Raw genomic sequence first — 15,888 nt, forward strand, 5'->3', positions numbered from 1 at the left:
TCTCTGATAAGAATTAAAACAAAAACAAAAACAAAACAAAAGAACCTCTCCGGATGGCAATAATGACCCATGCCCAACCCTACACTGTGTCTAAATTCTAAAGCAAAACCAGTGAAAGTTTAGGGTCATAACTTGGCCAAAGATGACAGGCAGAAAAGAGAACTATTCAACCTCTGTTTTGCTTCCTTTTTTTTTTTTTCCCCCCCTCAGGATAATGAGTTTTAGACCAGCAAGATAAAAAGTAATGGAAAGAGTGATCAAAATGTAGACTGGGTGAAAAGACCTGCTGCCTTAAGTAAGTTCAACTCTTTAAGCTAAATGAATCACCTCCCTGAAACAGAACTTTGTGGTTGTAATTATGGAACCACTGCTGACAAATCTGAGAAAAAAAGAAAATGGCAAAGGTACAAAAAGACTGTAAGTGGCTAAATATTCTGATGTTCAAAAAAAGATAAGAGAAATAGGAATCAAGAAATAAAGCGTGTAGTCTACTGCAGATCTTTTTTAAAAATGTAGAATAGCTTAACGCACATAGGCTCTGTCATATCTTAGAAAAACAATCAATGAATATCTGACACTTGTATGGATTTACTAAAAGCAGTAATAACCAACTAATCACATATTCTACTTTGGAGGTGTTAGACAGTAGATCTGTGTAAATACTATGTCTTTGGATTTCAAGAAAGCTCTCTACTGTCTTTGTGAACAAGTTGAGCAAATAAGGGTTTGAGGACAACACAATGAAGGAGGTTAGTATGTGCTGAACAACCTTATTTAACAAAACTGGTGTAAGGAGAAACCTATTAGCATGTTGTATGGGTCTGTACTTTGCTGTTTTACTCAACATTTTTATCCACAATAAGAATAAAATACTTTTGGGGCGCCTGGGTGGCTCTGTCGGTTAAGTGTCCGACTTCAGCTCAGGTCACGATCTCGCGGTCCGTGAGTTCGAGCCCCGCGTCGGGCTCTGGGCTGATGGCTCAGAGCCTGGAGCCTGCTTCCGATTCTGTGCCTCCCTCTCTCTGCCCGCCCCCCATTCATGCTCTGTCTCTCTCTGTCTCAAAAATAAATAAATGTTAAAAAAAAAAAAAAAAAAAGAATAAAATACTTTACAGCCTTTCTGGATAACTTCCTGATAAATGGAATAAGTTCCTACCAAGATGTTATGAAGAAGATCCTATAACCAGTTCACGGTGGACGTTCAATATTTGTAAACTTATATTATGACCTTTACAACAAAGGTTCACTCCCAGGGACTTGGGGTAGAAAATCTACCCCAGATTTAAACGGACATGAATGAGACTCATCTGACTCATCTAACATATATCCTAGGAACTTTACTGTGTAATTTCATCAAAAATAAGTTGTTATAAGCAGTGTACAAATAGAGCTAAATGAAGCTCTTTTAATTTGCCTTTGTTAGATTTTAACATAAAGCATCTTAGCTAAAAGAAACAACGGTATGAGATTGGAGATAATAAGCAGACAGGAAGAACTACTGCAAGAAGTACTATTGCAACCACCACTATTACAGTTACCACCACTAACACGCTTAAATAACACGTAGTAGTGCCAGACACTGTTCTAAGGGCTTTAGATATTAACTCAGTCATTCATCTAAAGACACATTTCTTGGGGCGCCTGGGTGGCGCAGTCGGTTAAGCGTCCGACTTCAGCCAGGTCACGATCTCGCGGTCCGTGAGTTCGAGCCCCGCGTCAGGCTCTGGGCCGATGGCTCGGAGCCTGGAGCCTGTTTCCGATTCTGTGTCTCCCTCTCTCTCTGCCCCTCCCCCGTTCATGCTCTGTCTCTCTCTGTCCCAAAAATAAATAAAAAATAAATAAATAAAAAAAAAAATAAAGACACATTTCTTAAATAGGCACTCTTATTGTACCCGAAATCAGAGATTCAAAAAGGCTAAGTAACAAGCCCAAAGTCACTCAGCTTGTAAGTGGCAGAGCCAGGATTCAATCCTGGCAGACTGGTTTCAGAGTATGTCCTCTTCATCACAACTGTACTAAGCCAAGGCATCTCCAAATCTCAAGTCCAAAACAGTTTTCTTAACTCCGCAAATTTTTCAACCTTCTTTAAACAAAGTCCATTACCTTTTATTCTCATTAAAGAGCTTCAAGAACTCTACAAATCTGTGTAAGAGAAGCATCCAATTTGAATTACCAATGTTCATGGAAAGAGGAGTACTAAATATGTTATCTGGATTTAAAAAACTAAACAAATACACTGAATGTTATGAAAAAACAAATAATAAAGTCATTTTACTATTTCTCAAATAGGTTCTTGGAATCTCAAGACACACTTGCTTCCTTTTTCAGATGAACAGTACTAATCTTATTGTTAAATGGTCTTCACTCTGAACCTAGACATATTTCTCAGACACTAGTTTCTGTTTAGTTACTATTAAAAAAAAAAAAAAAAAAAAAAAAAAAAAAAAAAAAAAGGACTATAAAGAGAACCAGAAATTAGAAATTACCTGAAAAGAATGAACCCAAGTGATTCTACTGCTGCCCTCCTGACATCATCATTAACGTCACTTACCTAGGAAAAATTTTAAAGGATTACATTATACCATGCATTCCATTACTAGAATAAACTGATATGAGGCTCACATCATTCAAATGTAAATTAGACCTCATTAATTTATTACTATTTAATTAGAATGTCCTCCTCACTTTAGAAAAACTCATCAGATATAGTTTTCATTTCAGGGCTTTTAAGCTTGGTGAAGTTTAGGATTCAGGGCTACTTCTAAAGATTATTTCAGCCGCACTATATAGCTTTTGTGGTCTACACTGAAAATCTAACCATTTCTTCAAAGTTATTTTCAAAAAAGTATGTCCTAAATTCAAGCAAAATACAAACATTTAAAATTTACAACATACCACATGTTGCACTGATAAAAGATAAATTAATAATAAATACAGCGGGATGTGAGTATTTCTGGGAAGAAGATAATAATAGTTCTAAACCCTTTCTGCATGGGAAGATGACCTGAGGTTTACCTTCTCCTGGCACCAACATGGTAGAAACCTACTAAGGGAAGACATATGTACAATGTCCTCTGTGTTACCAGGCAACATTACTGTTCATAAACTCCATCTGGATTGGGAGGACTATGAGTGGGAAAAGCCTGTTGGAAAACACGGACACTGGCTTTCCTGTATAATGCATCTCTTGTAACAGACCATGTCACTTAGGGCTGCCTGGAAGCTAACTTCACAGGTTGTAAAAAAGAAGTGATTTTTACTGTTCATTAGATTTCCCTATCCTAGGGTGGCTGCACATACTCATGTGGTCTTGTTCCTTACAAATGAGGATGCCCCTTGGAGTAGGTTTTCAGAAGTTGCCCCTGAATGATTTTAAGGACTTCTATTCATATCGACTTACTGTTATCCTGTACTACAACCTTCTGAAAAGCTAAGTGAACCTGGTGCTTAGGTTACAGCTGATTGTGTCAAGCGAATGAGAATCTGTACCTGAGATCACTGGTGGTGATCATGTAGTGTGGGTGCTGCAATAACCTAGACATTTAGTGTCCATCTGCAAACTTTCCTTTCCCCCTCCAGCCAAGAAAGAGTACTTACAGCAACATGTAGCAGGCGCCGGATAGCTTTGTTGTTACCCGAGCCACAATAAGCCATGGCTACAGTGTACATTCCAGATCGTCGAAGAATTGGGTCCTAAGAAGAATAATGTACATCAATAGACAAGTTAGCATTTCAAATAGTAACTGACATCCACCAGGAGAGTTGGTTTTAGGTAGGAAACGATGGAAACAATAAACTTAAGGAGAACTATTTTGTGGTTGGTAATTTGCTAAAACGAATGTGGAAATAAAAGACTCTAATACAGGAGGAGTTAACTTCTAATTCCCAACATTCTGTGCAACATGCCTGTACTGCCTCACACTTACTAGGAAGTATAAACTCAAGTCCAATACCAACACTATCCTCTGACACTCAACTTCCATTATTAAACGAATAAGAAAGAAGCTCGCTTCTAATTCCACATTGTAACCTCCTTTTACCTTGTTTAATTCTTGGGCACTGATGAGCACTGAATGGAAGAGATATGGAGTCTGAGAGCTGAGCAAAATAATCAGTAGCTTTATCATTTAATACAGTAGTAGTTCTTTTTATCAAGACTATAGAGGACAGCATTATTTACCACTGAGTACCCACCATATACAATACCACTGTCAAAATAAAACAATACAAAAGGCAATGAAAAACACTTATCCAAATAAATAAGCATGGGGATTGGCACTGGTTTTTGATGAAAAAACAATAAATTTATATCTCATTAAATGATTATGAAATAATTCCAAAAATACTATTTCTAAAAGAAATCAACTTGTAAATTTCTAAATACCTTTTCTGGATCTGCTTATCTGAAAATTACTGGTCTGAAATCTTGGTTAAATTTAAAATCCTCAAATTAGTCCTGTTCATCCCTTCTAATCAGTGTTTTTCTTTCCTACATTCTATTAGGCTTTATATACCTTGTTTGATCAACGAGTATAGTTACGCGTTCTGACAAGAACAGAGATAATTTCTAATGAAAAGTATTTCTGTAAATGCAGGTGATAACTAGGGCATGAGGGAGTACGGGGGAAAAGGATAAACAACGTATCGTCTTACCTTATCACGGCAGAGAGATTCAATGAGAGCATCAGCCTCTTCCATCCTCCCATACATCACTAATGCAATGCCAACTGCGAGACCACGCAGGATCTTCTCATGTTGAGTTTCCTGTGCATAGCCGACCATGTCCTCAATAGCCTGGGCATTTTTAGAGCCCAACATAACCAAACCTAGGGCCAGGCCAGCTGCTTCCCCTAGTGAGTAAAAAATAAAACATTAAAAAATATAGGGCGTCTGGGTGGCTCAATTGGTTGAACGTCTGACTTTGGCTCGGGTCAAGGTCTTGAGGTTTGTGGGTTCAAGACCCACACTGGGCTGTCAGCGCGGAGCTCACTTCAGATCCTCTGTCCCCTTCTCTCTCTGCCCCTCCCCGACTCATGCTCGCTCTCTCTCCCTCTCAAAAATAAATAAACATTAAAAAATAAAATTACATACGTAAACTCAATAAAACCTATCCTATTGGAAGTGGCACTTATTATCATCAACTATCAAAACATCTATTAAATGAAAATGAAGGCATTTTTTCAAGCCAGCTGATAGAAAGCACATCCATATATTTATAGCTATTTTCCTTTTAAATCGTGACAGAATGTACCATCAATCCAACAGTGATTTCAAAAGAGACACAATGATGTTTTTCTATGTTATCACCAAGCAGTACAGATAGCTCTGTGATACAAATAGATCACTCTAATAAATTTGTTTGCAAAAATCAATTATACACACACACAGGATATATCATTTTTAAAAACTTATACATCACAAAATCTAATTTTATGAGTTTGACAAATGGGGCAAAATCCACTCCCTATACAAGTAATCTATTAGATTTTTAAGAGGCTACAAAACAGAAGTAGAGGGGCGCCTGAGTGGCTCAGCTGGTTAAATGTTGGGACTCTTGATTTCAGCTCAGATCATGATCTTACAGTTCATGAGATCAAGCTCCACGTCAGATTCCACGCTGACAGCGCGGGTTCTTTCTTTCTTCTCTCTCTCTGCCTCTCCCCACCCCTGAACTGCTCACACTCTCTCTCAAAATACTTAAAAAACAAGACAAAACAAAATATAAGTAGAAAACAAATTTAGTCACGTTAATTAATCCTAAAGTGAGTTATCTTTGCAAAGAATCACTTACCTGTCACAGCATCATCCTGATAAAGGTTCGTTTTTAGCAAGTCATATACATCCTGGCGTGCAGTCCCCATGGCAGCCAAACCCAGCCCCAGGCTGCCCCCATGTCGAACGATCTAGGGAAAAAGCATGGGTTCCAGTGATTTGGAATACTGTACTTAAAAATCCAAGCTTTTATTCTAACTTCAAAATGTATTGTGATATTAAACATGCAGGGCAGTTGACCTAGTGAGTATGACCAAAGGATTTGACTCAGATGGCCAGTGGTAACCTCAGCAATTTCAGTTTCAAAAGAATGGTGTTTGCTGATGCAAAATAATAGTAAGTTGAGAAGTGAATGAAAGATAAAGTGGAGAGAGAGGGTATGGCTCTTTTTTAATAAGTTTACATGAGAAAGGGAGAAATATGATAACTAAGAAGGAGAAGCAAGTGTCAAGGAAAGATTTTTTTAGGATAGGTGAGACCTGAATATGCTTACTGGCTAAGGGGAAGGAGGCTGAAGAGAGGAGGAAAAGGTATCTAATGGAACACAGTCATGAAGAAGTAGGAAAAACGGGGTCAAGGGCAAAAGTTGGTCTTTATTTCAAGACGGACACATTAGTGGTCATCTGTCATTTTTGAGTGCAGTCTCCTTTTACAGGAGACAGCACCTCAACGTTGCTTGTGAAATACTCTTCTCCCACTGGTTAGTTTTGGTGGAATTGCCAACTTAATACGTGCCCACTTTCTCCTACCCAAAGTATGGGACTGTGAGACCCAAAACAGGCCAACTGAATGCTCTTTCTCTGAAATTCCAATCTTTCTTAAGTGAAATGACCCAAGGACAAAAAACATTTCAAATTCCTTCATCCTGACAGCAGGGCCCTAGAAAAATGATACAATTAGTTCCTGTTATCTAGATCTCTAGAACTGCCCTGGCTCTTAACTGTTGTGAGAATTGATTCATCAGCTTTTCCTTTAATTATATAAACTACTTCCAATAAACATTTTGTTTAAAGTCAATCAGTGGAGGTTTCTATTGCTGGTAACCAAAGAGATTTGTCTGATTAGAAAATTTTTACCTGAGAAGGAAATGAGGCAAAGCCATGAATAAATGTATATAAAATTCGTGGATGAGGGGCTTATTAGTGGAGACAGATCATCCTATCGGCCTCAATCTTTTCACTGAAATAGGAGGACAAAGTTATCTTTCTTACTTAGCTAATCTCCTAATAGCCTTCTAAAAAAGAGTCTACTCTAACATAAAAGTTAAAGTCTAAAATCCTATTTCAAAGTTCTGTAAAATAAGAACAAGCTGCTTAGTAAGTTTTTCCAAAAGAATTACATGTAACAAATTATAAAACACCAAATAACTAAGAATTGATTCCTGACAGTTACTTCTTTGGGACTTAGTGTCCTATAAAATAACAAGATTAAACCAAATGATCATTAAGGTCACTTACAGTTCTAACATTCCAAAACTCTTAAGTGTGGAAATACAACATATATTTTACAAACATATGGTACTTTATTTTGCTTGTCACATACCAATTTTAAAGGACTGAGAAGCACAATTTTAGTTTATAGAACAGGAAGGAAAATTCCCTTAAAAAAGAATTCTTTAAGAACAGTTCCATTTTGGGAATTTCAAAATGTATAAAATTTCTATTCACTAAAGTAATTTGGCAAATGTAATATTTTCTTGGACTCTTAAGTAACAGAAACTAGTTTTCCATTCTCGTACTTACATCATTGCTGGCATTCTTAAGCTGGTTAAGCAGATAGTCAATTATATCACCACCATGATTGGCATGAATAAGACCTAATGCATAGAGACCTCCACCTTCCTGATAGGCAGATCCTGGAGAAGTGTCCTTGGGAAGATATGTTGCCATTAACTGTAATGCCTCCTTCTCATGACCCTGTAAAATTGAGCCACAATAAAGGTGTCAGTAAGAGAAAAGGGAGAGAAAAAAGACGTAGTATTTTCTAGAATTATTTTCTTTTCTCCAGAATGTTCACTTTCTAAAAGAGGAGGAAGTGGAGCTCTCTCCTATACAACTTTATAACTCAAATGAGAGGAGAATCTTTAAGAGATTGAATCACATCCTTGTTAGAAACAAACGCTTCAATTTTTTCCCTTGTTTTATAACACGTCCCCAAATTCATTTCAGACTATACAAATAATTTATTTCAATTCATCCTGTGAGAAATGGCTTAGTCTTCATAAGGAAAGGATTTCCACCTTTTATTAAAATCAAACACATACATATGTATTTTCATTTCTTATTTACTTTATTCTTTCCTGTAAGAGAATCTACCTGATTTAACAAAATGTACTTATGAAAGAAATACGATAAACTTTTATGTTTTTTAACTCCAGAAAAATTGGTTCTGTTCGCACTGATCATTGTATATTACCTTATGAATTACACCCAAACTGGCTGTAGCTGTAAATTTCGCCCAGTTAGTGGCTCTGGCCAACCATTCCAAGTTATCTCTGCAAGAAAATTCAGCAATACTATTGAAATGAATGCCATAAAGTTTTTTATAATACTAAAGTCAAAGCATTAAAATTTTACCTTGAACTATTACAAGTCATTTTACTTTACGGAGCTCAAATTACTGGTGATTCTATTTTATCTCCTAAGTTCTTAGTATTCTAGAGACTTGAAGAAATGCATGATATGTAATTTCACTATGAACAAAAGCAGAATTACATTAATATTATGTCATGAAAAAGCCTAGATTCAAGCCAACTAATAAAGGGAATTAATTTTACCTTAAAATAAGCAGGCATATGCACTAAAAAAATGTATAAAATTAGCAAAAACAGAATTTAAAATTCAGGACTGGCAGCTACATCTATGTAACAATGTCAAGTGTCTCTATTAAAGATGATTTTAAACCAAAGTGGAAACCTTCGAGTATATTTACCTAAGAAACTGGTCACTGGTAGTCCCACAGTGCATAAAAGAATTTGCTATAACGGTTGCTGTGTGACATACAGAATTCCGTACTGCATCCTATAAAAACAAATACATTTGTACCACTGGCAAAGTATTCATACATACACAAAGGCACATGTAGGCACACAATCAGAGGCCCTGTTTTGTGATGAAAATATTAATAAACTGAACTGACATTAAACTATGAATCTTGGACATTATAATTTTTAATGTTTACTTATTTTTGAGAGAGAGAGAATGAGAGAGTGGGGGAGGGGCAGAGGATCTGAAGTAGGCTCTGTGCTGACAGCAGAGAGCCCAATGCAGGGCCCAAACTCATGAATTGTGAGATCATGACCTGAGCCGAAGTCCGATGCTTAACCAAATGAGTCACCCAGGCGCCCCCTGGATAATTCTTTATAAAGATTAAATAGGTAGTTTATAAATACAAGCAAGTCAGAGTTTTATCTGTAGTCTTGAGATCAGTAGGTTTTAGGTAGCAATTTAGGTAGTAGATTTTCTATTTATTGGTTTCTGAATAGTTTAATTTGCCATTTCTTTTCAGCATCTTGTCTAAGGTCTCCAAGGTATCAGTCTAGCCTAGAGAACAATGCTGCATCTCTTCTCACTCTGCACCTCTGGCAGTAACCAAAGGGATTTTGTTTATTTCTAATGAGAATATTATAAAGATCAGTTTCATAAAACTGTCATAAATACAAACTGTGTAACTGTGTCCAACTGACATTTGTAATTATTAAAAATTTGAGAAGTATGATTACATATTTCAGTCAAACAACTGTGTAGTATTGAAATAGTTTATAGCTGTAAAAGAGGAATAAATGACTTTGTCAAAAGCTACTGGGTAGATAAGACAGGAAAGGGAAGAAAAATACGTAAGTTTTTTCGTATGAAAAGATTTTCTTGAACCAGATGAATATATTACCTATTCAAAGATTAAAATTAATCCTACTGTTAGGATCAGTATCTCAACAAACATTACACAATATCAAAAACCTGTACACTCAAGGAGTTTGCAGTTCAATGGGAAAAAAGACACATAAACAAACTGCATCAGTGCTCTGATTGGGCCATTCGTCCAAGTGCTACATGTACATATTAAAAAGTTAACTAAAAAAAAATTAAAACAAGGAGCACCTGTGTGGCTCAGTCCGCTAAGCGTCTGATTCTTGATTTCGGCTCAGGCAATGATCTCACTGGTTTGTGAGTTCTAACCCCAAGTCAGGCTCTGACAACCTGAAGCCTACTTGGGATTCTCTGTTGTCTCCTTCTCTCTCTGCCCCTCCCCTGCTCACACACTCTCAGAAATAAACAAATGAACGTTAAAAAACAAAACAAAACAAACCACTAAACTTCCCAATGAATGTGAAACACAAAAACAGGAACTCAATTTTAATTTCCTTTCTTCTCTCAACAAATTCAAGAATTTCTCCCTTTGTTATTCTTTTTAAGTTACTTTCTTGATTAGAATAAAATGCAACAAAGTATTCAATAATAAATAAGTATATGTACTAATAATCAACAAAGAAATAAATACAAGAAAGCCTCCATTACAGATGAATTTCCTACCTTTGTGTTTTTTAGAATCATGAGATCTGTGTTATTATTTCGTATTAAAAACTGTAGATGTAACTCAATAGCCATTTCACCGCTTAAAATTTTAATCATTTTCAAAGTCTGGTCCTTGGGCTCTGGACTCTGCCAAAATAAACAAACAAGAAGAAAAATTCATATATTACTGATATCCACCAATTGTGCTTTAACAGCCCTAAACCAGTGAAATTCACAATCCATACACAGAGCAAAACTTGTATTTTAATAGTAGGATCTAGAAAACTCATGTATCACTTATTTGAAAGAAAGAATATTTCTTTAACAGCTACCACTGAAATATGATACCAGTTTAATGAAAGAATATAATTCACTCTGAAGAAACTTCCAATGTAAAATTATTTTAATGTTAAAAAAAAACAAAAACCCAAACTGTAAAAGAATAACTGACTCCTGATGATATGCAAGGAAAACTATTTTATACAGGACAACTCATAGTTTAGGTGAGAAACTGCCTACTCTGAACTGGAAAAATCAAAAACACATTTAACCAACACATATATATGATCTCATCAACTACCAAGCTATCCAGGTAAATAATAGTTGACATTTATATACCTGAGTATCAAAAATCAAAAGTCTTGGTGGAGGAAACATTTACATCCAACAGACCACTGTTTTAATACTTACCCCTTTCCTCCATACACCATGAATATTAAAAATAACAAAGACAATTAAAGTACCCTGCCCCGTCTACAATTAAGTTGTCATTTAGTTGTTAGAGGCCATCCTTTTTTTCTCATCCTGTGACAAATAATTCAGAGTTATTCTAGACAGAGGTCAATCTTTTGTAAGGATCTAAGGATTTGCTTTCTTCTAAGTTAAGCACTTTCTAGGGTCAGTCTTTAAAATTTTACTTTACAGAAGATCTATTTTTATAAAATAACTTTGGTATTAAACTTAATATTAAACCACTAACAAAGACAGATATATAACACTTTAAAATAACTTACAATATAATTATATGTTAAATGGTAACCTCAACTTCAAAAAACACACTTACCACTTCTGGTGTCTTTCCTACAAGCACACTACCTGGCTTTTCTTCTGTTTCCATTGAGTCACTAAAATGAAGAGAATCAACAGTTACTAATCTGATAAATCTTTTCTGAATAGTATGTATAGGTAACTAGTTATCAAACTAAAGAATCTGAACCATGTTCAAATAAATATTTTGCAAGGAAAAAATGTTTAATTACCTAAGTATTTCCCTTAAGAAACAGAGACGATTCTATTAAGATGGAAGCAGCCCAGTGATTTAATTTCCTCCAAATAAATTCATAAAACCACACAACTAACTAGGTTAGCACAAACAACAAATACAACAAAACCAGATGACAAAGCACCCACCAAACTCCTAAAACACAGCCAGGTGGAGATACACCATCACCAGCTACAACACCAGTTTGAAGTGAAGCAGCTGAGGACCCCAACGACTCTGAAAAACAACCAGCCAATACTCCCTTCTAGGCGAAAGCATTTTAATGGGGATAAAATGCTGGGTACAGAATCCAATTACCATGGCAGAAAGAAAGAAAAAAGAAAGACCAAATAAAAGTGAGAAAGTAAGGGGGACTGGGTGGCTCAGTTGGTTGAGCATCTGACTCTTGGTTTTGGCTCAGGTTACGACCTCACAGTTTGTGAGTTTGAGACCCGCATCAGGCTCCGCACTGGCAGGGAGGAGCCTGGTTGGGATTCCCTCCCTCCCTCCCTCTCTCTCTACTTCTTCTTCCTCATGCTGTCTCTGCCTCTCTCGAAAGAAATAAACTTAAAAAAAAAAAAAAAGCAAGAAAGAGAGTTAAGAGATCTCAAGTTGTAAGATACCATTTTAAAACTCAGTAACACAACAGAAGAGGAAATTCTAGAGAGCAGTAAAATTAGAAAAACTATCCTAAATAAGCCTCCTTTGCAAAAATTTAGGAAAACTAATTTCAGTAAAGACAAGCTACTGACAAGGATCAAAGTTAAAGCCCATATAATATTAAAAGAAAAAAATTATTTCAAAAGAGGTAAAAGACATTAATAAAAGTATACAAGATATAAAAGAATAAAACATACCAGAATTAGATAATTCAGAAATGAAATTATAAAACTGGGGGGAAATTATAAATGAAGGAAGCAAAATAATAATTTCAGAAAATTAATTCAGAGGAAACATAAGACCAGATAAACACAAATCAAATAAAGGAGAAGGTATGAAAGAAAAAATTTAAATTAACAAGAAATAAAACAAATGCCATTCCCCTAAGATCAGGAATGAAGGATGTTCACTCTTATGTCTACCCAGTAACATTGGAAATCCTAGCCAATGCAGAAAAACAAGGGTGGAAAAGTCATGAAAATTGTAAAGGAAGAAGTAAAATCGTTTCTATTAAGGTAACAGGATCCCTATGTACAAAAGTCTATAGGAGGATCTATAAAAAAAAAATTACTAGACCTAATAAGTGATTTAAGCAAGGTTGTGGGATTCACATTAATATAAAAAATCAACTGTATTTCTACATATTAGTAACAAACAAATAGAAATTCAAATTTAACATACCACTTACAATAGCATCAAAAAACATACTTAGGAATTAAGACGTACAAAATCTCTGAACATTTTAAAATCTATAAAATGCTGCTGAGAAAATTTAAAGAAAATCTAAATAAATTAAGAACAAAACTATGCTTATGGATTGTAAGACCCAATATTGTGAGGGTCTCAATTTGTTCCAAATTGAAGAGATTCGACACAATCCCAACCAGAATCCCCTCAGGCTTATAGAAATGCAAGAGACCCAAAACAACCTTGGTGGTGAGGAGAGAAGGGAGGTCATAACTGTATGTCTTCCACTGACCTGATTTCAAGACTATAAGCTTTAGTAATAAAGACATTGTTTCCTTATACTGGTATAAGGAAAGACAAATAAATGGAAAAGAATAGGGAAATCAATCCACATATCACATGTCCAAGGTTCCAAGGCAATTCCACAGGGAAAGGACAGTCTTTCAAACAAATGCTAATGGAATTACTAGACATCCATGTTTTTAAACAAACTCTTTATTCCTGACACCGTATTATAAACCTTAAACTATATAGTTTCTAGGAGTGTGGCAGAACAGCAGAATACCTTTGTAACTGTGAGACTGACAAAGAATTTCTTAGATTGGGATCCCAAAATGGAAAACAGGAGGATTATAAAATATAAAAACTTCAGGAGGATTATAAAATATAAAAACTTCTGGGGTGCTTGGGTGGCTCAATCAGTAAAGTGTCCAACTCTTGATTTCGGCTCAGGTCATGATCTCACGGTTCATGAGATCGAGTGCCGTCTTGATAGTATTCTTTCTCTCCCTCTCCCCACTTATTTATTTAAATAAACATTTTTTTTAATTAAAAAAATTTTTTTAATGTTTATTTTTGAGAGAGAGAAAGACAGAGTGTAAGCGGAGGAGGGGCAGAGAGAGAGAGGGAGATGGAGACACAGAATCCCAAGCAGGCTCCAGGCTCTGTCAGCACAGAGCCCATCACGGGGCTCAAACTCATGAACTGTGAGATCATGACCTGAGCCGAAGTAGGACACTTAACCGACTGAGCTCCAAATAAATAAACATTAAAAAAAAAAATAAGTAAAAACTTGTGTTCATCAAAAAAATACCACCAATAAAATGAAAAGATAAGCCAAAGACTGGGAGAAAATGTTCAGAACAATATATCTGACAAATTACTTGTATAAAAATTAACAACAAAATATCACTTTATACCACTAAAATGAGTAATATTAAAGAGACTGAGAACATCTGATGTTGGCAAACAAATGGAATGCTAATACATTACTGTTGGGAGGGTAAAACGGGCAACCATGTTGGAAAATAGTTCGGCAGATTCTTACCAATTTAAACATATACCCTGTGACCCAGCTATTCTAATCCTAGGTATTTACCCAAGAGAAATGAAAATATTTGTCCACAAAAAGACTTGTATAGGAATGTTCTAGTAGCCTTGTTTTGAAACAACCCAAATGTCCATCAGTATAAGAATGAATAAACAAACTGTGGTATATTCATACAATGAAATGCTGCTCAGCGATAAAAAGAAATCAGTTACTATTTCATCCAAAACACACAGATATATATAACATGTTCAGTGAAAGAAGCAGAAACAAAAGAATACATGCTATATGAACCATTTATATGAAGTTAAGAACTGGCAAAACTAATCTATTCTGATGGAAATCAAACCAGTGGTTGCCTCAGGGGCAGTGGGTTGACCTCGAAGGGCACAGGGCAAGTTTCTGGGATGATAATACAGATGATGGTTATATGGGTGTTTACACTGTCAGAACTCATTGAACTGGATCATTAGGATATGTGTATTCAACAGTATTTAAATTATCATTCAATTAAAAGAAAGAATTGAAGGGGTGCCTGGGTGGTTCAGTCAGTTAAGTGTCTGACTCTTGATTTTGGCTCAGGTCATGATTTCACAGTTGGTTTGTGAGATGGAGTCCCAAGCTGGGCTCTGCACTGACAGCACGGAAGCTGTTTGGAATTCTCTATCTCCCTCGCTCTGCCCCTCCCACAGGTGCACATGTGCTCTCTCCCCAAATAAATATTTCCTTTTAAATAAAAGAAAGAGGGGCGCCTGGGTGGCTCAGTCGGTTAAGCGGCCGACTTCTGCTCAGGTCATGATCTCGCGGTCCCTGAGTTTGAGCCCCGCGTCGGGCTCTGTGCTGACAGCTCAGAGCCTGGAGCCTGTTTCAGATTCTGTGTCTCCCTCTCTCTGATCCTCCCCTGTTCATGCTCTGTCTCTCCCTGTCTCAAAAGCAAATACAACGTTAAAAATAAATAAATAGATAGATAGATAGACAGAAAGAAAGAAAGAAAGAAAGAATTGAAGAGCTGAAAAGGATTCAAAAGAAATGAGAAATACAGAAGATGGGCAAAGAAAATCCAACTTACATATAATGATAAGCCCCAAATAAAGAAAAATAAAGGGCAGAAAACAAATACTAAAAACTAAAATTCAAGAAAACCTTACTGAAGCAGGACTATTTCTAGTGTTTTTGAGTAATAGTAAAAAGGCCACTGAGATCGGAGGGCAGTAAGTAAGGAAGAAAGCAAGAGATGAGTTGAGGGGTATGGAGAGGACGAATCATGTATAACCTTGAAGGCCATGTTCAAGACTTAGAATTTTATATGAAATGTGTTTGTCAAGTATTGGAGATTGAAAGAGTTGTGACATTTGTTTCAGAAAAATAACTCTCACTGCTGTGTGAACTTTAAAAGGAAAAAAGGAGGCATAAGAAAAACATTTAAACATTTTAAATAAGTGGTCTAAATGCATAAAAAAATACAGGAAAATAAAATCTAACACTGCATCAGTCTAAGATAAATGTATATTTAGTTCTAATAAAAGCACAAAAAGCTGGAAATGTTTACTTTCCAAATACTAAAATCTAGCCCACCTAACCTGAGATTTTTAATTTACTTGGTTAGATAGCACACATGCAATTAGCCCTCCCCGTCAATCACTTCCATTTCTTTCCAGAAGAGTTCCCAG

General features: G+C 36.0%; 1 protein-coding gene across 1 annotated transcript in view; it reads right to left on the reverse strand.

Moving 5' to 3' along the window:
- The window catches only part of PSMD1 (proteasome 26S subunit, non-ATPase 1), a 93,443-nt gene that overhangs the window by 64,217 nt on the left and 13,338 nt on the right, over nt 1-15,888 (reverse strand). Inside the window, exons 8-16 of the mRNA XM_049614719.1 lie at nt 11,347-11,407; nt 10,302-10,430; nt 8,704-8,792; nt 8,188-8,266; nt 7,515-7,688; nt 5,792-5,903; nt 4,654-4,850; nt 3,598-3,693; nt 2,487-2,551 (exon numbers count right to left, since the gene is read on the reverse strand). Of these exons, the coding sequence (XP_049470676.1) occupies nt 2,487-2,551; nt 3,598-3,693; nt 4,654-4,850; nt 5,792-5,903; nt 7,515-7,688; nt 8,188-8,266; nt 8,704-8,792; nt 10,302-10,430; nt 11,347-11,407 (1,002 nt within the window). The remainder of the gene's footprint in view (nt 1-2,486; nt 2,552-3,597; nt 3,694-4,653; nt 4,851-5,791; nt 5,904-7,514; nt 7,689-8,187; nt 8,267-8,703; nt 8,793-10,301; nt 10,431-11,346; nt 11,408-15,888) is intronic.

Source organism: Panthera uncia (genome assembly GCF_023721935.1).
Source record: "Panthera uncia isolate 11264 chromosome C1 unlocalized genomic scaffold, Puncia_PCG_1.0 HiC_scaffold_3, whole genome shotgun sequence".
In the NCBI taxonomy this organism is placed as follows: domain Eukaryota; kingdom Metazoa; phylum Chordata; class Mammalia; order Carnivora; family Felidae; genus Panthera; species Panthera uncia.